The sequence below is a fragment of the Miniopterus schreibersii genome (genome assembly GCF_964146895.1).
Source record: "Miniopterus schreibersii genome assembly, chromosome: 3".
NCBI classification, from domain to species: domain Eukaryota; kingdom Metazoa; phylum Chordata; class Mammalia; order Chiroptera; family Miniopteridae; genus Miniopterus; species Miniopterus schreibersii.
Window position 1 is genome coordinate 38,170,909 of NC_138103.1, and position 27,567 is coordinate 38,198,475.

General features: G+C 35.2%; 1 protein-coding gene across 1 annotated transcript in view; it reads right to left on the reverse strand.

Moving 5' to 3' along the window:
* HSD17B4 (hydroxysteroid 17-beta dehydrogenase 4) overlaps positions 1-27,567 on the reverse strand; it is a 67,534-nt gene that overhangs the window by 25,062 nt on the left and 14,905 nt on the right. Inside the window, exons 5-16 of the mRNA XM_081132933.1 lie at positions 25,540-25,561; positions 25,383-25,429; positions 23,032-23,116; positions 21,442-21,629; positions 15,407-15,498; positions 12,791-12,815; positions 11,166-11,294; positions 8,494-8,597; positions 6,792-7,028; positions 5,333-5,384; positions 2,514-2,585; positions 602-705 (exon numbers count right to left, since the gene is read on the reverse strand). Coding sequence (XP_080989059.1) covers positions 602-705; positions 2,514-2,585; positions 5,333-5,384; positions 6,792-7,028; positions 8,494-8,597; positions 11,166-11,294; positions 12,791-12,815; positions 15,407-15,498; positions 21,442-21,629; positions 23,032-23,116; positions 25,383-25,429; positions 25,540-25,561 — 1,157 coding nt within the window. The remainder of the gene's footprint in view (positions 1-601; positions 706-2,513; positions 2,586-5,332; positions 5,385-6,791; positions 7,029-8,493; positions 8,598-11,165; positions 11,295-12,790; positions 12,816-15,406; positions 15,499-21,441; positions 21,630-23,031; positions 23,117-25,382; positions 25,430-25,539; positions 25,562-27,567) is intronic.

Sequence of the window (27,567 nt, forward strand, 5' to 3'; positions counted from 1 at the left end):
AAAGAACTTCCCACACCATCATTCCAGAAGCAATCTCTCAATGTTGCTTTAATAATAGTTTATTTACTCTAAAAGAATATTGGTTACAGTATAATCTTATTACCTCAAATAAATTAGAGGTAAAGGCCAGGTTAAATTAGTGTAAAATCCAAGTTCTAAAATATTTTTAGGAAATATATGCTTTTAAACAGAATTTGAAAACTAAACAATAACTAGAATTGTTTTACACAAGATAAATGCTTAAAGTTATTTAATGAATAAAGATTTTAATTTCCACAAGAATCACTTGTATGTGTTAGGCTTTTCTAAAGACTTGTGGGTGCTGTAAAGTTTGTATAAGAGAGTAAAAATATATCCATAATTATCTCAGGTACATTATACTTATCACAGCCACACTTTGCTATATGTAACATATATTATATATTCAAATATACAAACATAACCAGCATTTCAAATCCAAGGAACATATTCTGATTCAAAAAAAGTATGGATTACTAAGCCTCTACTCCATGAAATTACACATATGATAAAATGGTAAATTCAAAACATAGATAAGGATTTTTAACTACACATATATTTTGCTTATAAAGCCACAGTCTACCTTGACTTTGTCTGACGTCCGTTTTCCACCAATGCCTCCAGAGCCAACAAGGAATATAGAGAACTGATTATAACATATAAGTTCCTTCCCAGAATAAGAATAGACTGAAAAATTTAAAAAAAAGTTTTAAGTTACCAAAAGATATAACTAGTTAACCAATATATGATCAACAATTCCTTTAAAAGTTTAAAAAACAAAATCCAATTACTAAAAGGTTTTCTAATTAAAGATGCTTAAGTTTGGGCTATAAAGCATTCATTTTAATTCCCTCACTACCAGTTCCTGGAAGGCAGACCAGTTCCAGGAAGAGGAAATGTCCACAAATCCTTTCTTGACTATGAAATAGCAGGCTCTCTCTCCTCTTTTTAAACTTCCCCAACTTTCATATTTCAGTTCTCTCCATCTCAAACATTTCAAACAATCCCACTATAAAGCACAGGTAATCTCACACTCAAACTTTCAAACATTCTGCCAAAGCTCAAAAAGAGCCTGGGTGTAAAAGAGGAACTAAGTGAGAATGGAGGTATAAACTCTGGGAGGGCAGGATCATGGCTGCTTTGCTCCCCATCACAGTCCCAGCAATTAGAATAGTACCTGGGGCAGAAAAGGCACCACATAAAGATTTATTAAATTAATTAATGAATCAATGACTAAACGACAGGTGAGCAAATTAGGGAAGAGGTGAGCAAGTAATAAGTGAATGTAAGACAGCTGTCCTCCTTTCTACTGATTAATTCGCTAGTGAGTTTGAGTATTATCTGTATCTCCCAGCTCTAGAAAACTAGGAATATGATTTTGAACTGCATTAAAGGGAAAATCGAATTATAACAAAAAATAAGGTCATAGAATTTGTATTTAAAATAAAATTTTTGTGTTTATTACATAAGAAACTGGATATCAAATTTCATTTATACTTTATCTACAAATTATAATACATTATTACACATTACCAAGCTATAGTTAAATAAATGGAGGTCAAGAGAAAATAGTAAAAATTAAAGCTAAGGTTACTGCAGAACTTTCGTGGTATATTATATTTGGTAGGACAGTGATAAGACTAAAAGAAAACTGGGAGAATTACAGCCAAACACTGCCCAACATCTGGAATGACATGAAAATCTAAAAAAGAAGAGAAGAGGAAGACAAGAAAGCGAGGAAGAGGATAACCAACATATGATGAAATACTATGAGTTTAACAAAAACAATGTAGTAGAATATTTAAGAGCATCAAAATGTTCTCAATATATTATTAAGTGAAAACAAGGCAAGTTCCAAACCGACATATACAGTATACCTTCCTATGCATTTAGAACAAAAATGGTACAGCCTGTCTTCCAAGTATCAGACAATATTAAACTTCCACTGTCCTTTATTTCTAAAATTTTTGACAATATCTATTTCTTTTGTCCTTAAACTTTAAAATAAATTTTAAACAATGTATCTGTTGCTTATGTTTAATTACTAGTATTTCGACAATTATTAAGCTACTATAATATTTTTTCCCACTGCAAATAAAATGTGACTACGGTGTTTAAACCACATTGTGAGTTCAACAGGCTTGAATGTGCAAGGTTAGAAATTTAACAACCATTTATAAGAATGATTCAGTGGTCAAATGTGTTCCAAGTTCCAAAAAGCTAACACAGAAAAGAATTTCTACAATACTGCCTAATTATCAACTGAGGGCTATGTGTTCCTTCCTGTCAAAAACATACACCAGCAAGTATAACTCTCCTCCGTGTTCCCCAAACCAGCTACACTTCTTCCGTGCTTTGGTTATACTGTCTCAAACCCCCTGAAGCACCTCACTCTCCCGACCTTCACCCCAATCCACTCCTCCCCCTCCTCCCTAATTTTCTAAGGCACTAAACCTATCAATCTAACAACATTAAAAGAACTGGAAGTGAGTTACCATCCACAAGAATTACTAAACCGGATCCTTTATCTAGGACATCAGCAACAACTGCTTCGCATTTTAATTTTCCTAAAATGAAAAGTAAAACAAATAAGTAAATAAATAGACTGTTTTAAAGACCATAAGTAAATAGACTGTGTTAAAAAAACAATAAGTTATTATATTAAGATGTGAGAGAATTTAACATAATTTCTACCGTAAATTCAATGAGACTAAAAATTATGGTTTGAAATAATTTCCAATAGAATGTTGAATAATTCAACATTAAAGGCAGGCAGAATACCTGAGTCACTACATTTGAAACACCAATAATTCTGATAAATTAGGTTTTAAGAAATAAAAATTTTCAATCATTCAGCAAACATTTGTTAAGCATACGACCAATGCCATTTACCCCATTCCTTCTCAATCCCCACTCTACTGGATTCAATGAAACACCGTTTCTCTTTAATCACGCTGTACCTTATGGACTCTTCTTTCCACCATTTAAGTGCTGATGTGCTGATGGATCATCATTGTCTGGGGTGAGCTCATGTTTTTCTCAAACCTGCTTTTCTCTTTCGTTCCCTATATGAATGAATGGTACTATCTACCCAGCTGCCCAAGCCAGAAACTGGAGCATCACCCCTGACTCATAAAACAGAGTCCAAGTAAATGGCTGCACTTGAGTACACGGAGAATGGGAGAAGTTGGACTATACTAAGAGTTTTGACTTCATCCTTAAGTCTATGAATAGCCATCTGGGGTTTTAATGGGGAAGTGACAAGCGCATTTAATAAATATTCCATGAGTGAATGAGTAATTATTAGACAAAGGTTTTCTTCCTCTACTTCTCTATAATTTACAAATTTTCTACAATGAGAACGTTATTTTTAATTTTATTAAAATCTACTTAAACATGAGTGCTTCAGGAGGCAAAGGTTAAATCTATCCTAACAATCAAAACCACAACTCCATGAGGTTTTATTTGGGAAATGCAGCATAATAATTACATTTACATAATGCTTAACAGTTCACAAGCACACTTGAATATACTAATATTTGACAGTTACATATTCCCTGCCAGAGGCTCAAGATTGGTAACATCATCAATCTCACTTTCCAGATGAAATACAGTATTGTTTTGCACTAAGAACAGAAATTACCTTGAGAAAGTAGTGAGTGCAAAAAAGAAAGATATCAAGTAGAAACACAATAAAGATGAACCATTTTAACCCAGAAAATCTAGAAACTAGGATATCCTGGACTAGTACATGTTCCAGTTCACGATGGAAAATAAAATGCTGCTATTAAGTTTCTTGCACTCCATCTAATTATGTTTACATTTTTGCCACAAGGAGCGGTGAATCAGCCTATGATGGCACCACTGTTGCTAACAAATGAGCTACTAGAAATGAAGAGATGTTGACATCAATCTCCCGATGCTTGAGGTCCTATGTCTCATAAACTGGTGTGTTTTATGGAGATATTATAAATATTAGTTAAACCTTGGTTTTCTGCAGTTTTTTAAAGAGGTTCCTAACCATAACTATCCTGAATTTTAAATATTTATATTTACTAGACAGTAAGCTTTAAAACTACTTAAAGAAAATGCACAGGAGCTACTGAAGAAAAATAATTCATAATCCATGAGAAACAACTTGAGGCTAAGGAGGTAAAAGAAATTAAGATAAGTATTTTCCACATCTTCCTATTGAAAGCACTTTTCAGTTGCAATCATTTTTGAATATGTCTAATCTCTCTCTTCACATTTAAAATCCCTAGAGGCTGAAACCTGTCATACATATTTCTTCTTCCCTTGAACACTGGTTCCCAAATGAACTCATGTTAGGCTGGCTGCATAAGAACATATAGGGAGCTTCCTAGCCTCCACCATCGCCGCCACCACACCATGCCCACATAACACAGGTATGCACACAAAATCTCCTGGGTTGGAATCTAGAATCTATGTTTTATTTAAAAAAACAGGTACTATGATATAATGTACTAATAGGTGACAGCAGATGTTTGATGAATGCGGTCATCACGCACTGTGCACTGCTTCAGATAAAAAGAGCTGAGGGAAACTTAGGCTGTAACACCAACACTGAAATAAAGCTACTCAGCCTTAAGCAATAAGAATCTCATAATCTCTTTAGTAAAAGAAGATGATTGAGGAAAAAGTTAAAGTAGGATTCTACCTACTTGCTGACCTCTACATTATATAATGTGAAATGACAAATGCTTTTTTTGTATTTTACCATCTTATATGATCATTATACAATTAGACAATATTCTGACATCAAAGTAGCAAAACAAAACAAATAAGTCAAATTACAGTTAAAGAAAAAGAGAAGCTTGACTAAACAAGTAAGATATTACTGAGAAAAATAAAATTGATTATTTACGATACAAAAAATTCTGTATCTCTTAACACGGTTTGCTTTATGAAAATCAGCACCAACATAAACACCTGAGAAAAGAATGAAAAACCGTATTAACAGGAATCGTAACTGATTATACACAATCACCAAGTTGAGAACATATGCACAAAAATCCTCCTTTCCATTGTCAGTAACACATACATCAACAGAGGTAAATTGTTAACATTATGCAGCAATTAATGAAATGAGACTATTAAAGGACAAAGTCCAAGATAACCAAAGCAGGTACTAGTTAACATCACCCTACTCTAATGGCTGACGCGCACATAAATAACCTGTGACATGTTTTAGTTAGTTCACTCTGTGCCAATTTGACACACTGAAACAGGTTGGATGGTTAGTCAAAAAATAAGATTATGGTGTGGTTATGGAATCAGTGTATCAAGAACTCACCTGCTCTGGGAAGTGGTTTATATAACTCCAAGTACTGCTCCCCATGAAGAATCTATGTTAGAATAAGCAAAATTTTATTAGCACACTTTCTTTCTCCACGGGTTCTGCCAGTTGATACAGCTAATCAAAAGTGACATTTCCCTGTCCGCGTGCTCACATCATTACTTCCCCCAAGTTAATGGTCTCAGTTTGGCTTCTACTTCTTAATCACATGACTCATTCATAAATAATCAGTCCCCCAATCTAAAAACTGTCTTTTGGAAAAGAAGCTATCTTATATTTGTGTTTTCTTGACATTCATAAATCCTTGTTGACTGATGACTATGGATTATTTGCCAATGGAGAACTAAACTAAGCCCCACTTCCAGTGCTTATCGCTGTGCCTGGAGCACACTGGGTATCCAACAAATACTTGTTCAATGCATATGAACAAACTGGCCACTGCTAGTGAAGTAATTTCAGGTCACACATACCAAATATAAACAACTTGACCAAAACATAAACCTTCAAAACTATGTTCAAAATAAAAGCACTATCAATGCCAACATTTCCTTAGTATAATATCGTGTACATTACCTACAAACAGTAGATACTAAGGACACTGTAACTTCATAGCCACTTAACCTCCATGTATCAAAGCACGAATACACAGATATATGCAGAAAAACAACAGGACAGGAAAAACAAAACCTGGCCCACATACCCAAATGACCACACTCTACTGCCAGGGGGAAGATTAATTCCCAGTGTTCCTCAGAACCCAGAAGGGAAAAACGGGGGTTAGAGGGCTGGCAGTGCTAGAGGACAGATGAAGGACTGCCTCACAGTATCACATGGCCTGGAAACTCAAGGCTGGGAAGACTGGGATTCAAATTCCAAGATAACTATCATTCCCACCACAGATTTTAAACACTATTTATGATTTCTAACTCCTTTCAACTCTGAGGGACATTCTGAAACATGTGCTTTGTTTGCTCTTACATTAGGCAAACGGAAGAACTGTTTGCAGCAACTACCACAAGAGAGTGACTAAAACAACAAACTTCTTGGCGCACATTTCTCACCTCCCTCCCAACTTCATGAAATACTCTAATAAAGTTAGTTCTTGTAAGTTCAGTGCAGCAATATCATCAGATAAGGATTATCATATCCATTTTGTAGATAAGGAAACAAGATTAGAGAAGCTGTTTACCCTTAATCAAACAGCAAGTAAATGGCAGAGAGAGAATTAATAACATGCCAGGGCTATGGGACTGAACATGATTGTTTTCTTCTTTTTGTTTCCCTTTTCAACTAATCTTCTTCTCTGTTATTCTTAAAAAGAAAAATCAAAGGATATGCTAACTCTTTATTCCGGAATCAACCATTATATACAGTTTTATTAATACATACACACATACTAACACAAACGGATATGATATTTACCAATCATTTAAAGAAACAGAAAAAAAAAAAATACCTTTGCTAAGTTGATTGAAAGCCCAGGAATCTCTGCTAATTCTCCACCCATTATAGATTTCTGAGCTATAATAACTCCAAAGGTAGGCAAACAGGAAAAGTCAGAATTTCCTTCATAAATAAATTTCAAATCCTTCGGTTCCTTGATCGATGCCCCCACTCCAAGAGCATACATAATAGCTTCCAGTTCCGTGTAAGCAGAAGAAAATGAAGGAAGTTTATGGCCAACAGCTTCAACCTACAGGACAATTGTAGGAAATTATTTTTGCACTTATTTTGGTAAAATCTTTAAAATTTTAACTTTTTAAAACTATTCATTGTTTACACACCTACTTTTGCTTTTGAAAAGATGTGACTAAAACATTACTTTAGTGAATTTGATAGAGTATTACAATAGTTTCATTATATTTGATTTTTTAAATAGAAACCAATTAGATAATGTGTGGAAAAGTACTTCATTTACAGATAAGTATTTTTTTATTGCTTGCTTCTTGCTAACAGATAGTATGTCTCATTTTCAACTTTCCTGTCTCTGATGCTGGAAAGCCCTGTTAATTCAGCAACTATTAGCTACTCAAAAATAAAAATAAAAATGAAAAAACCACAAATTTGTTATAAATAGGAATAGTGAAATGCCTATAATATCTATTATATAAAAACTCACTATAAACAGTTGAGCAAAACACTGCTTAATGCTTGTAAATTAGACTGCCTCCTAATGGTTTTAGTTAAAATGAGATTTTTCCTGAAGTCCCTTCCTAGGAATGTTCTTTAACTGGATATTGTATTTTTCTATTTAGTGATGATATGCCTAGCTAATGTGTGAAGCATATATTAGGTTATAAAAGAATGATACCCAATTTTCAATCACTTTCATTCTAAAGCAGGAATTGCCAAACAATGGCTGAGAGCTAAAAATGGTTTTTACAATTTTAAAGAATGGTTAAAATCAAGAAAATCAAGAAGAGTATGTGACAGAAACAGTATGTGACCCAGAAAGCCTAACATATTTATTATCTGGCCCCTTACCAAAGAAGTTTGCCAACCCCTATCCTAAAGTAAAATCACACTTATAAACTGATCACATTCTCAGGGTTAAAATTAGATGGCTAATTTTATCACTATGTCTGTCCTGAGTCACAAGACACCAAAAACAAACATGTCCAATGATCTACTTCTTACTATTTATGCGCTACAAGTTTTTTTTATAGGATAAGTACAAAAGATTGTAAATCGGCAAACTTCACATGGGCTATAACCACAATGCTATTAGAATTTCTGCCACAATGGGAGGCTTTTTATTTGTAGTCATAATGAAATATTTCCAGAACCTGTACATTCTATCAATGCTTTCCCCTTATAAGAAATGACTCAGCAGAGGCACTAAAATAAATTAGCCTTTTCTAAAAAGTTGGAAAAATAGTGACTAAAGTGGGATTATGATGATTCTCAAACAAACAAAAAAGGCACTTGTCTAATTATACTGAAGAAGAGGAAGTAAAGGTTACACTTAATATTTTAGCCTTGTGTTCATTCAAATTCTATAACTATTTAGTACATATTTTATAAAAAGTTTGTGGTCACTTATTTTTCCTATTTAACAATACATTGATTAATATCTTGGAAAATAATTTTTTGTATGAAAGAAAAGAACAAAGAAGAAGAAATGAGACGCGCAGCTGTAGGCACTTTTCCCCACTTACAAATCCTGATGTGGCGTTTGCTGCTGCATGGCTGGTATGATTTGCTGAAACTCCTCCATCTGAATCTATTTTACTTAGAACTTCGATTATACCACCAGTTGATTCTAAAAAAATAATAACAATAATGCTTTTGTTAAAGATATGACGAAGGAAAGCTACAATGTGCTAGATTAGTGATTTTCAACCTTTTTAATCTCATGGCACACAAAAACTAATTGCTAAAATTCTGTGGCACACCAAAAATATATTTTTTGCCAATCTAACCAAAAAAAAACAAAAACCAGGTATAATTTTGATTCATTCACACTGGATGGCTATTATTGTGTTGGCTGTTGTTACTTTTTTTAATGGTCTAAGGGAAAAGAGGTCAGTGCTCCTAACTAAATAGTCAGGTAGAGCATGTTTTAAAAATTCCTGTGGCACGCTGGTGTGCCTGCCGCAGTACACTGGTAGATAATTATTCCTATAACACTCAGCAAGCCTGCTGCAGACTCTTGACTGGCACTCATGAACTGAATGTATGATGTCAGGCTATTAGGGGGGAAATTGTGAAAGACTTTGAAATAGACCACACATAACTGGGTGTTTTCAATGGAAAACAAAACGTTGTCACCATACTCTTCCCAGGTTATGATCCTAAGGAGGCTCTGAGCTTTGCAATGTCTGAGCAATTTTACAACCCTGTAAAGTGGGATCCTTGTCCACAGACATGCAATTTCTGTCTGGTGGAGGGAAAACTAATTTCCCTTCTCTGCCCACTGTCACCCCTTCTCCAGGATAGAACAGTGCCAAGATTACCCCTAGGTCTCTATACAAGTAGTACCTCTGAAGCTAGTACTGAAAATTCTTCCAGAGAAAACCATCATTCTGACCAGTGACTCCAGACAGGTTTTGGAAACTGCTGTTCTGGGGTCTAAAAGGTTAAGAAAGGAGACTCCTGGAGCAGCCACATATGCCATACGATTCCGAAGGCTCTGGGACCTTTCTAACAAACCTTAGAGGGACGGACCTCCTTCTCAACTCAGAGAAAACCTACAACCAACTACAGAATGTGAGATGACCAGGGACATCCGCCACTGCTGAAAGCCATCAGTGGAGAGGCTTCTTCCCACTAATCCTGCCCTCACCTCCACGCTCAGACGGCTGCCCAGCCCTTCAGCTGCCGGCTACGTAACTGAAAGTCACCTTGACGAGGGCTGGGAAGTACTGCACTCGGAGACAGACAACCTGAGTTAACTCTTGGCTCAAACACTGAGAAAGCTTAGACCAGTTATTTAGTTTTCCTGGGATTTAGTTCATCATCTATAAAATGAGAAGTGAGATACGCAGGTGCTCTAGAAAGTCTCAATTCTATTAAAATACGAGATTTTTTTCTTCTAACTGTACTTCAAATACTAGACATATCTTTGTCATTTATAATATAATTCATTTAGTTAGCTTTTTCTTTATATTAGTCTAATACTTTCAAGGCAATAAATGGAACTTTGACATCAGAGGGAAGTTTTTAATATATTTCTTCCTTTTCTTTCATTCATTTTCATTGGTAGGCAACTGTTACTGATAGACTAAATTTATCTTAAATATCAAAATACAGAATACAGAAAATGCTACCACTAATGACATAACAATTATGTTATTATCTGATTGAGGAAAAGCATAATAAAATTTCAGTGCATGTACCAGAAGGCAGCAAATTGTCATTAAGAAAAATAAACAGAAGTCATTTTTCAGATATATTCTTCTATCAAACATTAAATATAAAATTACTAAGAAGAAAAAAAGTTTCCTGTAAAATAACCCTGTTTCATGATCTTTCCCAGAAAGGTCCTTTAAATTTTATATACTATATGCACATGTGAGTTATACTAGAAAAAATAATGTGACTTCTATTGGTTATCTACTGTGGTATATCATAGATGATTCAAAAATTCAAGGTAACAAGCATTTAATAAACCTTTTCTGCACTATGCTAGCACCAAATACAAAAGAAGCACATACAAGATACAGTCTCTGCCTCCAAAGGAACTTACTATGCAGTTAAGAAACCACATAGTTATGAAACAAAAGCAGTGGAAAGCAGGAATGGTTAGGTGCTCTAGGGTAAGAGTTCAGCTAACAAAGAGAGCAGTGTAGCCCAGAATACCTGGGGAGGTTCTGTTGGACATTTGGGGCTTGAGTTTTTCTAAAGAATACTAATAAAAGGAAGAAGGGGCATTTTAGAAAAACAGAAATGGTGGCAAAGACAAAGTGCTAAAACAGCAAATCTATTCACTAGACACAACAGAGCTAAGCCTAAATAAAACAGGCCTAAATAACCCTTTTGGGAAACAAAGCAAAATCAGGTCTGGTAAGGAGCATGTGGTTAGATAACGGAAGACTTTGAAACCAAACATCAGATGAGGAGTAGATGCATTAAGCACAAATGGTTAACTTACCTCATACCATCCCACAACCATACATACACCAAGAAAGCAGGACTATAAAATAACTGAAAAACGGACAGTGGGAGTGACATACGTATCTTAAATTTGAAGAGTTCTAATACGTACGAGAGCAGAAAACTCTAGACAATTCAAGTGTCTAGGTCACCACAGTTAAAATAGAAAGCAATTCCATGAGAGAAGATTGCCTCTAGTTCCCCTACCAGGACTGGACTAAGTGGGACTCTTTACCTTGAATTCTCTGAGGCTTGGTGGCATTTTCAAAGTCACAGATCTTCCTCCAGTTAGCTTTCACTGCCTCAGGAGTCATCGGCTGATTCCTCTGTCTTACAATTGCTCCAAGGCTCCGCTCCCAGCGCACTAGTTATAGAAACAAAACTATGATACTGAGCACCTAGCTTAAATGGAGACAGAAAGTAAAATTCATAAGAGCCCCTTGAATTTTTTTTAACTTTAAGAAAAAGGAAATTCAGAAAAAGGATTCTAACTTCTAAAGAATTTTACTACATGCCTTAAAATGCACTTTCCCTAAAATAGCAAACCCATTAAGATAATTTCAATTTAAAAAAATATATATTTGAAACTGAAGGGAAAACCTTTTCCTGACTATACCAGACACTACTAAAAACATTATAAAATGCTAAATCAGAAAAAGTTAAATTACACATCATGCCAAAAAAACTGACTTCATGACCACAGATCACTCGGGGAATGTACTTCAAGATAACAGAGCAGAGCTTTGTTGGATAGCAAACTGAGGACCAATGGTGGTAACAGATCAAAAGTTCCAGATGACCAAATACCGTATCAGATAAGTCCCAAATAATTCCCCCTTTTCCTCCCTTTGCTCTTCCTCCTTTTCCATAGGAAGTCACAAACATCCTTACTGCTGCATAAGTCCCATGAGGAAAATTAGCATTGTTTTCTTTTTTACAAGATTGAGGAATAAACAACCACTAGTAACCTTTTTAAACATAATGGTCAGACTCTCATCATTATTCAACTGACGATCTATCTTGGAGAATGACAGAAATGACTGCTTCTAGAGCTTTCACATTGATAAAGTCCCAGATATAGCTTTTATTCTAACAATTGGTGTTCCTTTTTTAAATTGATATCATAAGACACTTAAAAATGCTTAAGTAATATAATCTACTTAATAACTGGAGGGAACAGATGAAAATATTGATAGTCTATAACATGTTGAAACAATGCCCTCTAGTAATAGTAGCCTTTTAAATAAGTCAATTAATTTTGATATCACTTGTCAACTGAAAACAAAAATTGGGATACAGGAATTTTTACAATTTTTAAAATACACTTCAAAGCAATTATCCAATCTGGAGTTCACAAGGTTTAAGGGCTAGGGTACGAGAGAGTTGAAGCCAAATGAATTTACTATTGGGCTGAAGGGGAATAATTTCTACAGATCAGTTGCAATTTCTGTCCCACAAAATTGTCCATGTGACTCCTCACTGTCTCCTGATGTCTCAAGCTCCAAGGAAGAAAACAGTTAAATGAGAGAACTGGAGAACGTGCCTGCTGTGGCTCTTCCCATTTTTCAAAAACAGTCCTGCCAGAGACTTGGGAGGACATCAATATAGAGACTGTGCTGTCTGAAGGAAGAGCCAGTTCTGAATAAGAAAGGGCAAATGCTCAATAAGGACAGCCAACAGAAAGAAAGTAACACAGGTCTGCAGGACAACTGCCAGGTTTTAGAATACCTGTTGGTATGACAATGTTTGAGTTTGTGTAAACTAGGTCCAATGGTTAGGCATTTGACAAGTCTTTATCCAGCTCTAATCAGATATGCAGGTTTAAAGATATGGAAATAATGTATGGCAAAAGAGACTTACATTTTCCAATCCATCCTGCTCCAACCTACCAAAAAGAGGGGAAAAAGTTACACCATCTAATGTGAAATCACTAAAAGAAATTTTAAATTTAAAAAAAAAAGGCAGCTATCTTACTAAGAATATTAGAATAGCAGGTGACAATGGATAAAACAATACAGCTCTACAAAAATCCACTGGCCCTCATGACTGCACTGTTCATGCTGTCGCACTAGAAATATAAAGCAGAATGTAGGAGAAATGCATATAGTAGAAAAGCACGACTCCGATGTCAGAAACCAAGGTTTGATGCCAGTTCTTCTACTGACTAGCTGTATTACCCTGGTCAGATTATTTGACTTCCCTAAATTCAAGTTTCCACTTAGGTAAAATAAGGATAGTAATACACTCTTCTTGAGGTAACCATGAAGGTTAAACAATATAAACAGTAAAACTGCCTAGCATATCACAGGCTTGAAATATATGTCCCTCTAGAAAGGTCTTATTGGTTAAAAAATTAAAAGCAAAAAAATAAATAAAACCAGGATCTGACTTAATGAACTACTTATAGTCATTTTAAAAAACATCTTTATATAAAGGTAAAGCAAATGACCAAATATATTAACTGCCACACAGAAAGATAATTTTTTTTTTTAGAGGCCATTCGAAGATAGCATCAGAAGAAAATGCTAGATGTAAAGAAAACCTGTTTGTCATGTCTTCAAATACCACAACTCAATGTGCCAGGATTCATCCCGAGAATTCCACAATCATATGACAGAAGAAAACTTATCAGTAGACAGTACACATCTTAGTGGGTAAAGACTCAATGGTATGACATTTCAATCACCCGTTGCCTTTATATTAATATGCCTACACTTTTTATAATAGACCATCAGCCCTGATACTGTCAGAGTAGATAAAGCAGCAGTGGTTTTGGTAACAGTCAAAAGAGGTATCATCTTTTACCATATTTTGGGAGTGAAGCAACAGACTATAAGCTCCTCTCAGGTGCTAGAAACAAGAGCTTCAGCTGAGCAAAAGACTCTGTATCTGCCATTCCAGTTATCTATTAGGACTTTGCAAGTAAAGTGGCAATTTACTTTCAAGGTTTAAGTCAGGATTTACACACACATATGAAGAAATGAAGAACTTTTCTTACTATATTTTATCAATCATGCATGCTAAATGTTCCTCACTAAAAATGTTCACAGTATAGTAAAAGAAAACAACATACAAAGCTTAATCCACACATGACCCTAACTGTGTATGTTTATGTGTGTAAAATGTGTATCTGAAAATGACTATTAGTGTAAAATACACATCTAATAAAAGGTTGGAAGAGAATACATAAGAATATTAATAGTAGTTATTTCTAAACAGTACTGTGGGTAATTTTTTTCTTCTATATACTTTCCCGTATTTTTGAAACTGTCTATAAAAAGCATATATTATTTTTGTTCCTAGAATTAATAATAAACAATTGTAAAAGATAAAAAGGTTTTTTAAAAAATTCCCTAATGAGATAAAAAACAGGCAGGCAACACTTTGAGCTTCAAATTATTATATTTTCCTCCTCTGTTAATTTAGGGTGGTCAAGTTCTTTCCACCTCTGATTTTCCACAATTCACAATGTTGTGATTAAGAAAGTAGAGGCATATGTCTCTGCTTAAACATGTATAGACTGTTTTTTACTTACTTATCAGCTTTTTATTCAAATGAACCAGCTAATATACTATTCACTTCAAACTGAGTCAGGTTATTTTGCTACCAAGAAATATTTTTGGGTATCATTGTATTCCTCATACAACAGGTTTGTTATTACCACAATCAAATAAAAGAATGGAGGGGGAGTGTAAAATGTAACAGTTCATGCTAGAAAGGAAAAGAGATCAAACTCTAATGAGAAATCAAAAATGTATAAAGTGGTATAAAGAGATCTAAAAGGACTTTGACTACGGGTCTCAACGGATGGTGGAACTATACATGGTTTTCATTTCTACAATAAACATGTCAAGCTTTGCAACAAGGAAAAAGAGAAGAGTTTGTTTTTCAAGTTAAGATAAACAGTAAGTTGTGGTTACTGATCTATCACACCCAGACTAAATTCCTGCTATACTGACATAATATTTAAAACAGAGGGGTGACTGCTATGTACTATGTACTAGGTTCTATGCTAACAGTCTGAATGTATGATTTCTGGTTGCCACAACAAAACCCTAAGAAAACTAAAGCTCAGGGAGGCTAATTTGTACAAAATTCCAGCAGGCCAGCAACTGCCAGAACAAGAACTCAAAATCTGGCCTGGCTGCCTCTAAACCCCAGGCTCATCCTTCAACCTTACCACTGGGCTTCTCGAACCCAACAAGACTGTCTACATGGACTACACACTTCAAACCAGCCACACTTTTATCTGGTAAGAATATCAGACATGAAGAACAAAGTAAAAGGACAGTTTATGAAGTTGCAGCTACTTTCTCAAAAAAGTTCCTTAATTATAACAAATCATAATATTTTTAAAAAATCAACTGATGCAGACTTTTACAAATGTTAGCAACTGGAAAATACTAATTTTTAAATAATTTTTTATATTTAATTATACAAATATTGCTGTGAAAGAAAGCAGGAAGGTACAGATACCTCAAACAAGCCACCATTTTCCTCGCAACTCTCATGGCAAAGCCAAAGGACCAGGGGCGCCACGTACTCCGGCTTCAGAGCTTCCAGGATATCTAAAGTGAACACACACCCCCAAAAAAGTTTATACACAAGAGTATGTATGCATTTAAGCAATTACTTTACTTTCTGAAAATTTCTTACTTATAAAATTATAGGCAATTCAGAGACATTTAAATAAAAAGGACAAGATTAGATGTACATAATTAGACTAACATTTAGGACTTTTCAAATAACTTTCCATCCCAAGAGAGACATTCCCAAAGCTCACTCAAGCTTCGAATATTAAATACATCAGACATACCTTCCCAAGATGGGTAACATACCATTCAGGAGAAGTCAATTTAGAGCTGCCTTATGCAAAGACTGGTGAGCAAAGCTACATAAGACCTAAGGAACTTAGGTACCATTCGTTCCCCAAACTATATTGCTATCCAAGCTATTTAACCAGAAGCTAGAAAACTGAAAAAACAGCCTTAACAATTGTAATGCCAGTAAGATAATGATGTGAAATGAACCTTGCAGCTATTTAAGATGATGACGTGAAATGAACCTTGCAAACATTACTGATGAGTAACTAAGTGTAAGAAATATTTTCCCATTGCATCCTTTCTGTGAGCAATTGAACAGAGCAGAAAGGTACCACACAAGGAGTATAAAGATCTGGATTTCACTGCTAGCCCTGCCATGCAGGCAATTTAGGACTGTGAGTGCATCACTCAGCTCCCCTGGACATGTGTCTTCTCCACAGATGGTAAGTGAAATGCTTTCCCTGCCTATTCCATCAAGTTGTTCCAAGGCTCAACTGAGATACAATTTATTAATATACTTCATAATGTTTAAAGAATCAAACAGTGCAAATTTTAATTGTGAAATGACAAAATATAATTTTATTTTAATATGCTAAACAAAGATAACATTTATGGTGCCTATAAACTTTTCACTTCACAGCCTCTAAAAGCTCTCAAGTATGCAAAAAATCTCATGGTACACTGTTCTCCACTCTCTGTTATAAGCAAGAGGAGAAAACCACAGGGAGACTCCAACCGTCTCAAATGACGTGATAAAACAAATTCTTAACCTATATACCATCCATCTCAATGCATAACAGTCCTCTAACTCCCTTTATATATCAATTGCAAAATGGAATGTTAAAGGATATATGTATATATATTCAGATATTTAAATCGACTAACTTTATAGTATTGAATGCAACAATTAACACATCGATGAAATCCATCGATCCATCTTAGGTGAGAACAAAGAAAAGAACATGTCACATAGGAAAAATATTTTTGACTTGCACTTTACTTCACATATTGTTACTAATAATGAAAGTAAATATTCTTGCTTTCCAGTACTCAAAACACATTCCAAGCTCCTAGGTTAGCTAATATCTTATTAAACCCAATTTTATGAACAAAAAACAGAATGAAGGAGGTAAGTGAAATTCCTGAGAATATCACAATGAGATACAATTTTATACTCACTAGATTGGCACATAGTAACAATGTCAAGTTTTGGGAAGGATCAGGTGTAAGAAAGGGTCCACTCAGCAGGCCACGGTGGCTTCAACTCTGCACAATCCTAAGAAAGTTCTGCCTTCAGGACTGCCCTTGGCCAGCTCCTGAGGGGTGCTCTGAGCCTTTGGAATATGTGGCCTAGTAAGAGTGTTTCTGTATGCCTGAGTCCTTGGGCCATGCTGAACCAATTTGATCAGGTAGTTTATGCTCACCATGAGGCTTGCCGAGAAGCCTGTTTCTCCTCTGAGTCTAAGTAGCTGAGGTAAATCACACAGGAGCTGCAGGCTTACATGACTGATTTCCAATAAAAAGCCTGGACACCAAGGCTCTGGTGAGCTTTCCTGGCTGGCAACACTTTACAGCATCCATCTCAGTTTCTCAAGAATTTCACCCTATATGCCTTTCCCCTTTGCTGATTTTAATCTGTATCTTTTCACCATAAAAAACCATAACCATGAGTATAACAGCTTTATCTGAGTTCTGTGAATTCTTTTAGAGACTCACTAAGCCTGGGGTGATCCTGGAAAACCCCAACCCAACTACAGATCAGTGAGAACTCTGTAATCACTGATGAATGTTGTATCAGCTTAACCCGTTTTAAAATTATTTAGCATTGTATCAAATTTAGCATGTGTATATTCTGTAACTCAGCAATTTTACTTCTAAGTACATAACCTAGAAATATCCTTGTTCGTGTGACTCAGGGCACACGAACAAGAATGGAAACTGGTAACAAACCCAGATGTCCATTAATAAGAATTTGATAAGTTCACATAACGGACTTTTACAGAACTATTTTTTAAATGAGTGAACTATAGCTATACATAATATAAATTAAATTGGAAATATAATATTGTGTGAAACAAAAACAAAGAGAAATTCCCCCTCCTCCCAAAAATACAGTACATTATAATGTTATGAATATCAAAACAAATAAACCAAATAAAGTATTTATTACATTTTTAAAATATTTAAATATGTTTAATATTTTTAAGGAAAAAATGGTAAGGAAATGAAAACCAATCATTTTCTTTCAGTGATTACATCTTGGGGAAGCAAGGGGGTTGGGATGAAAGAATAACAAAAATAGAGGTAAGTTATTGGTAATGCCCCGATTTGAGGGTTGCATGACAGCTAGTCTTCAAGATGGCCCCAATAATCCCATCTCCTCTTATTCACCCCTTTTTGTAGTGCCCTCCCACAATGTACCATGATTGTTCTCTGTGACCAATAAAATAGGACACTTCCGAAATCAATAGATACTGAAACTTCTGTTTTCATGGCTGCTTCTCTCTTTCAAATTATTAGCTCTGGGAAAAGCCAGCTGCCATACCAAATGTAGTCCTACGGAGAAACCCACATGATGAGAAACTGAGGTCACCACATAACAGCTAGGAGGGAATGAAGGCCTCCTGCTAACTGTCACGTGCATGTATGAGCTTAGAAGTGGATTCTCTGACCCAGACAAGATTTCAAGTGACTGGAGTCCCAGCAAACATGGTCATGTGGGGGGAAAGGGGACAAAGGGTCGAAAAGGGGGCTAGCTGTAATACTTTCAAAAATAAACATAAATTTTAAAAAAACACAACAATTCATTAAAGACCCAGAAGCAAAACTTCTCAGCTAAGCCACTAAAGACTCCTGACCCCAGAAACTGTGTGAGATAATAAATGTTTGTTGTTTTAATGCATTAAATTTTAGAGAAATTTATCACAGAGCAGTAAATAACTAATACAGCTTGGGAAGTAAATTCATGGCTATTCATTATAGGATTATGTTTTATTTCATGTAGCTAAACATGTAAGTTACAAACATTACTTTTCATTTTTCAAATATATTTCAAAGAGAAAAAAGAAAACCGCAAATGTCTCCACATATTACTCATAACATCTGGTTTTTAACAAATAATTCCTTTGGTAGCCTGTAAGTGGGTATTTCAGAGGAAGAAAAGAAATGCTCTGGGGCAAAATTAATTTTCAGCTTTTTCCAAGCTATAAAAAAAGTAATAGAAACCAAAATAGGGGTCCAAGATGATGGTGTAGAAAATCCTGAACTCCCCTCCTCCCACTAACACCTCGAATATATACCTACATATAGAGCAATTCCTCCTGAAGAAGAACTGAAGGCTGACTGAGCAGCTTCTGCACAACAATGACAGAGGGACCAGACAGAGAAGGGTAGGAGATACGGAGACATGGTAATGAGGGGAGCCCCATCCAAACCTGCAGTAGGGATATCACTGAGGGGCCCACATGCAGACTCACCCACACTGGGGCACAGTTAGAAAACAGCAGTTTAAAGGGCACCTAATTTATATGTGAAGGAAATCCATTTACAAACCCTAGAGTCTCTGCCAATCTGGTGAAAACTCCAGGATCAGAGGTACCAAAGAGCATCATTTTCATGTCACTCCTCCACCTTAATTGCAGGAGCGGGAGCACAGTTCAGGCACTCTGGCTGGCCTGCCAAGGCCATTCCACTGTTCCCCAAGTGCCTGGCCCACGTCAGCACCAGCCATCCCCCAAAGATGGCCCCAGTGAAGAGTGTCTCGGTACACACACCCCCACACACACAACCTGCACCTGATCCAACCATCCTGCCAGGGTAGAAATGATGTGTCATGCCCCAGGTCACCACTAGCCCATGCCTCCTCCATATCTAGCTGTCCCACCAAGGCAACACCAACGGTACACACCCCAGCTCCAGCCATTCTGCCAAGGCAACTGCAACACAGTGCACCCCAAGAACCCCAGGTCCACACTCACTGCAGCTCCAGCCATCCCACCAAGGCAGCCCCAGCAAGGCAGTGCCCCAGGACACCCCAACTCGCATCTGCTCCAGCTCCAGCCATCCCACCAAGATGGCCCTGACAGAGCACATTCTGGAACTCCCCAGAGCTACGCCTACTCCAGTTCTAGCCAACCTGCCAAAACCACCTGGCACACACAATCTATAGAGGGAGCACTCCTAGGCAAGGCCACTTTTTCAAGACCAGAAGAAGTAGCTGTTTTGCCTAATCCACAGAAACAAATACAGAAAGTCAAACAAAATGAGTAGAGAAATACATTCCGAACAAAATAAAACCCCAGACAAAAACACATGAAATGAAGATAAGTAATTCACCTGATAAAGAGTTCAAAGTAATGGTCATAAAGATGCTCACTGAACTCAGGAGAATGAAAGAACACAGTGAGAACTTGAACAAAGAAAAAAATAAGAAAAAAGCAATTAGAGCTGAAGAAAACAACTGAAATAAAAAAATAAACTACAGGGAATTAACAATAGATTGGTTGATAGAGAAGAACAGATCAGCATTCTAAAGACATAATAGTGAAAAAATCATTTAACCAAAGCAGCAAAAAGAAAAAAATAATAATAAAGATAGTTTAAGGGACCTCTAGAACAACATCAAGCATACTAACACTCATATTATAGGGGCCCCAGAAGTGGGCAAGAAGAATAAAGAGGCGGAAAACTTACTTGAAGAAATAGTCACTGAAAACTTCCCTAACATGGGGAAGAAAACAGACATCTGGGTTCAGGAAGCACAGAGAGTCCTAAACAACATGAATCTAAAGAGATCCACTCCAAGATATTTATAATAAAGATGACAAAATTTTTTAAAAAAAAGATAATTTTAAAGACAGCAACAGAAAAATGACTTGTAACATACAAGGAGAAGTAGAAACCTTGCAGGCCAAAAGGGAGTGACAGGATATATTCAAAATGCTGACACGAAAAAACTTATAACCAATAATACTCTATGGGGCAAGATTATCACTCAGAATTGGAGGAGAGTTTCCTCAGAGAAGTTAAAACTAAAGAAGTTCATCACCACTAAACCAAGAAGGAAGCATGGCCTTAAACGACATATTACATCAGATGGACTTAATTGATATGTTCAAAACCTTTCATCCCAATACTGAAGAATACAGTCTTTTCAAGTGCACATGGAATAGTCTCCAGGAGAGGTCACGTTTGGCCACAAAACAAGTCTTAATAAAGTCAGGAAAAATGAAATCAGATTAAGTATCTTTTCTGACCACAACAACATGAAACTAGAAAGCAATTACAAGAAGAAATTAAAAAAAATACAAACACATGAGATTAAACAACATGCTAATAAATAACCAATGGGTCAATATAGTCTATTAATTATTTTTTAAATTTATTATTATTATAAAACAGTAACAGTTTTATAAAGCAGTTACCTCATTCTGTAAAAAGTATATTTATGTATGTTTACCTATATAGAGAAACAGGGTAAAAATTTATCTCAGTGTGGTAGAATTATGGCTCCGTTTTTACTTTCCCTTATGCTTTTCTAAATTTTCTATAATGAACACCCATTATACATAATGCTTTTTGAAACTGTAAGAAAAATAATTTTTAACTATTCAGAAAATTAAATACTTTTGCAAAGCTCACTTCACACAGATTTGCGGGTGATAGTACTGAAAAATCTGAGCCACTTACCTTCAGGCAAGACGGTCTTGGTCATCCGTGATCCAGCAGTAGGGGCAATAGTGTTACAATGAATGTTGTTTTTCTGGCCTTCAATTGCAAGACTATTTGCAAGGCCCAGAAGACCCAGCTTTGCAGCACTATAATTTGCCTGGCCAAAGTTGCCATATATTCCTGAAGCCGATGAAGTCATAATGATCCTAAAAGGAAAATCAATCCCTCAATATCATCTTTTCTATGATTTGATAATGTTGCAACTCTATGCCTTTCGTTTCTTTTCGGTACTACTACATCTGTCAAAAACAACTCTGTATACTGCTATTAATTCATATATAGTATATCATATATAATTCATATATCATATATCATATATCATATGAATTAAGTCATAATTCATATATCTAAAATAATATCAATAAAAGTAATCTTGGCCATGAACAAGTAGCTCAGTTGGCTAGAGCACCATTCCAATATGCCAAGGTTGTGGGTTCGATCCCCAGTTAGGGCACATACAAGAAACAACCAATGAATGCACAAATAAGTGAAACAACAAAATGATGTTTCTCTCTCCCTCCCCCTTCCTCTCACTCTCTAAAATCAGTAAGTAAACATTTTAAATAAATAATATTAAATAATAATAATAAAAGTAATCTCTCAAACTTCAACTACAAGATTTAACTGTTTTAAAAAGAATTCCAGGTCAGAACCAAATAAATTCAAGTGTAAAAATGTACATTCATTACCTATTGAAAACAACTAAACATTTATAAACATAAAATAAACTGGCAATTTATAAGTGAAAACTTCAGAAAGAAATATTAGATAAACAGTTCTAATTCTTTAGTCTCACCACTTTGACCCTCTCCCTTTCTGGATAAGATTAAATGCCTCATATTAGAACACTATCTCATAATGTGACCCAATCTCATGCACTTACTAGTTCTACCACATTCTGAGTCACTCACAAAGATGCAACCATGCAAGTTCTACAGCTCCTAAACAGTTTATAAAGACTAACTCACATCTCACAAGTACCAACTAGCAGGAAACAGCCACCCATCTCTCCCCAGTTGGTCACTGGATACAAAAAATGAAATTTTGGTTAAAGAATAAAGTGCATCTAAGTCCTCAATGTTTGTACTGCTAAAATATCAGAACAGAAGTAAAGTCATTAATAATGAAAAGTAGGAGGTGAAAAAATACATAAAGCAGTCCAGCTCATCTCATCTATAACTAAAAGACCAATGTAATAAAAGGGTATGTGCCAAAACTACATTTAAAAAGCCCACACAGCCTGGCCGGGCGTGGCTCAGCGGTTGAGCGTCGACCTAGGATCCAGGCGATCGGGGTTCGATTCCCGGTCAGGGCACATGCCCGGTTGCGGGCTCGATCAATGACTCTCTCATCATTGATGTTTCTATCTCTCTCTCCCTCTCCCTTCCTCTCTCTGAAATCAATAAAGATATATTTTTTAAAAAAATAAAAATAAAAAGCCCACACGTATCTGAAGATGTTTTCCTCAGTGTCAAAGCAATTCTATTGCCTGTACATAAGAACACACTCACACCTCTAATCCCTCTTGAAAGCCATATGCAACTCTACCTTCCAAAATTCTGTTTTTTCATGTGATCCCATGCTGCCCGGGTCACTTGGAATGAGCCCCGCAAATGAACTCTATGGATTAAATCTAAAACAAGAAATTATTTTTATTATATATTTTGTCAAAAATTCCAACAGACATGTCTCAGAATCAACATAAGCAATGATTTACTTATAAACAGATGTTTATTTTATAACTAGCATTCAAAATCAACAATTGTTACACCACTCTGAATAAACATTTTTGCTTTTGTTCCAATTATGAAAAACCAATCAATAGTTCATAACTGTTTTGCCTATAATTTATGATAAAATTATTGAAACCCTGTACATATCTAAATACAATGCCATCTTTTTTTCCCCCAGGGGTGAGCGAGAACGCAGTCCCCCACTACCACAAATTATGCAGTCAAGTTTCCCACATTTGGGGAAATCATAGGGGTCAGCACATCCGGAGAGCAATGGATAAGCCTCACCCTGGGAAAACCACCTTCATGACCATGGTATCTTCCCTGCCAGGTAAGTATGGCACAACGCCATCTTTAATTTATGCCTACTTCGTATAAAAATTCACTAATACAAATATCCAAAAATTTTACATCTATAGTTGGGACTCAACACAAACATCAGTTAAAGCATAACCATAAACCACACAGTTCATCATCAAGAAATGTTAATGCCCATCAGTAGGTGAGTGGATAAAAAAGCTGTGTAGTACATTTACACCATGGAATACTATACAGCTGTGAGAAAGAGGGACAGCAAGGATGGACCTGGAGAATATTATGCTAAGCAAAATAAGCCAGTCAGAGAAAGACAAGTATTACATGATTCACTTATATTTGGAATCTAATGAACAAAATAAACTGATGAACAAAACAGATCCAGAGAAAATGAAACATGCAACAGACTGATGTATTTCAGAGGGAAGGAGGCGAGGGCAGAAGAGATTAATCAAAGAACTTATATGCATATATGCATAGCCCATGGACAAACAATAGGGCAGAGAAGGCTCGGGGAGGGGACCAATGGAGGAAATAAGGGAGAGGCATCTATAATACTTTCAACAATAAAGATTAAACCTATTAAAAATAAAAATAAATAAATATAAAGCAAACAAAAGAAACGTTTACAAAATCCTCAGTATATCCCTGTTTTCCCCAAGGTTTGTAAATGAGTTAGAGAATTGGGAGTGTGGGGGTAGAAAATGGGGGAAAGGAGGGAGGGGGGAGGATATTAATCTAATGAATAAACAACCTGGGGAATGATTCAGATAACAAAAACCTCTAGATTTAATTTTTAACTCAATTTATTTAGGTTTAATTTGATTATTTTAATCATTAAGTTTTTAACCACTTATTTTTGTTTCAATCTGGGGCCGCATGAAATGTTTTCATTTATATATTAGAATAACGTAAGAGTGAAAAAAGGAACTTAAAAAGGGGAGGGATAATTATAAGTCATGAGCTTAGGATGAAACCAGAGAAGGAAACATCTCAGTTCAACCAGCGCTCAAAGAAAAAGTGCCAATATAAGCCCCCTTTGCCAATAAATCGTATCTTTCTCAGCTTCTTCTTTACCCCAATTCTTACAAGGGAAGAGGAAACTAAAAGCCCTTCTTTGCTCAACTATAAGGCAAAAAGATGTTTTGCTTCTTCCAAAAGAACTTGTAGCAATATTCCCCAGAAGCACACACTATAAACAATGATACAACTCACTTCAGTTACTATACCTGCCACTGCCTCAGCCACCATTGTGTGTTTTAGTCCTAATGGCCAATGAAAGAAAGGGCAAAGAAGAGCCAACAGAAAAAATGTATTTTTTTCATAACTGTGATTTGTTCATTATGTAAACTCAATCTTTCCAGGTGGCATTCCTAATGGAAGATTTTCCTACTCATTAGAAGCTTCAAAGTTACATCTAGGTTTTCCCCACCCAGTTCTAAAATCTCCATCATTTTCAGTGCCCCACGCTCCCTCCCTTCCATGTCCTGCTCTTGCTCTTGAAATAAGAATCACACAGCCAGATACGGATGCTAAAGGCTGTTAGAGTGAGTTAATGCTGCAAGGAAATGCTGACAACCTCTCAAGGAAAAAAGGGGAAAACAAATCGAAAGGTACAAAATCCTTCTGAATAACTTCTGACAACTGATTTCAATTTTTTTACATTTCTCAAATGTTTAAAAAAATAGGCTATTTCCAAGTGTTCATCATTTTCAGTTATAAAGCTTATTCATCACTTATTAGCAGAAATAGATATAAGCAAATTTTTCCTTAAATGTATAAATTTATCAAATATTAAAAGGTTAAATGGATAGGTAAATTCCATAGAGACATATATTTAAAACCACTTACCCCAGTCTTCATCACTTATTCTACTAAAGGAACGGTCCCTCAGAATTCTAAAAAATTGATATTATATCGGTTAGGGGGGAAAGGAGTATACACTTAAAAAAAAACAAAACTTTGTAGGCACATTACTTTACCAAAAATGAAAAAAAGAAATACTCACCCAGCATTGTTAACCACAATGTCTGCAATATAAAAAGATCCGGGTCACAAATATATAAGCAAGCATATTAATTTGCATTTCTTACAACTTCAAAATTGGGTTGTTTTTTCCCCAAGGAAAAGTGTATATATAATTGGTAAAAGAGTACTATCAGAACAAAATTTTCTACCTTTAGAAAAAAAAATCTGACTCAGAAAACCACAACAAATAACACATATCAGTGCTCTGCTCTCAAACTTACATATTTAAATTTTTCCACCTCTACATTCTGTTGAAATTCTATCATCGTATTTATTGCACAACTCTTAGGTTCTTGGGATTCAGTGGAAACCACAAGCCATTCCTCATTTAATCTTAAAATTCACTCAGAAAGTTAAAAGCTTAAAAGATTTTTTTTTTGCTACTCAAAAGTCAAAAACCCAGAAAGAAAACCACTAGAGTTAGAAACGAATGTCTTATCTTAACACATAACTGTTTTCTTCTTATGAAAAGAAATTATATTTAAGGCGAACCACAATCATGCAGCTATTTTCACCCTTTGACTTCTCACCTTTGTGGTCTTGATCCCTGTCACATATGTGTGAATAAGTCTCTTATAAGCTCAACCAAACATGACTAGAAAAATAAATATGCTAGATGGAAAAAGAGGGGAGTACATTCAAATTACAAAAATAATAATAATAATAATGTTTTTCAGATTGTAAACATGTTGGGCTTATCTTTAGTAATGTTTCTCTCTCTCAATAATCAACCTCTTATTAAAACTGTGTGGCACTAAACCAGGAAGCTTATCTAGAGAACAGTGGACTAAACAATATATTGGAAATGCTTCTGAAAAATGAAGATTTTTATTATACAGTTGACTCTTGAACAAGGCAGGTTTGAACCATGTGGGTCCACTTATATGTGAATTTTCATTTTCAATAAATGTTAGAAAATTTTTTGGAGATCTGCAACAATGTGAAAAAACTTGCAGACAAACCACATAGCCTAGAAATATCAAAAAAAACCAAAACCTTAAGAAAAAGTTAGATGTGTCATGAATATATAAATATAACTATTATGAATATAACTAGCACTGTATACCATAAAATCTTGTAACAATTCACTCATTAGTATACAGGGTAAGCTACCTTGAAGTAATCATATCGATTACACCATAAAGCAATCATATTGCTACTTCTTCATTACCAATGCATGAATCTTTATACCTGTAAATATGAATTTCTTTCATATTATCTTTGCATTTTTTATGTCTAGTGTTCATAATACATATAACATTTACAGTGTTCTGTATCATATAAGACAATATTAATGTAGGAATTGAAAGACAATTCATCTTGTATACAGATGACACAAACTTACAATATCAATAAGTATGGTACAGTACTGTTATGTATTTTCTGTCCCTTATGATTTTCTTAATAACATTTGCTTTTCTCTAGCTTACTTTATTGTAAAAATACAGTACATAATACAAATAACATACAAAATACATGTTAACAGACTGTTTATATTATCAGTGGGCTATTAGTAGTTAAGTTTTTGGGGAGTCTAAAGTTATATTTGAATTTTCAACTGTGTAGAAAGGGTTGGAACCCCAAATCCTCACATTGTTTCAAGGGTCAACTATACATAATTCATCTTAATTAAGTTGCAATATATTGAATCATTTTAATCTAAACCATTTTAATTATCTAAAAGATTCCACTGGGTCCTCTATTGCCAAAATATTGGTTTCTTTTTTTATTTTATAAATGTATTTGGGGTATAAATAATTATAAAAAGGAAACTGACAGAATGATTATTTAAAAGCTCTTAAAGTGCAGAAAAATATAAAACAAACAACACATATATACATAAAAATTGTCCCACCTCAAACCCTTTGTAGACTAAAGTAGGTTATGTAATGAATTTGTAAAACAAATCTAAATACCTGATTATCAAGAAAGAGGAAATTTTTAATAAACAAAAGTAAAATAAAAAATATTTTATTAGGAAGGTAGTAGCTGTTCTGTTAGTGCCATA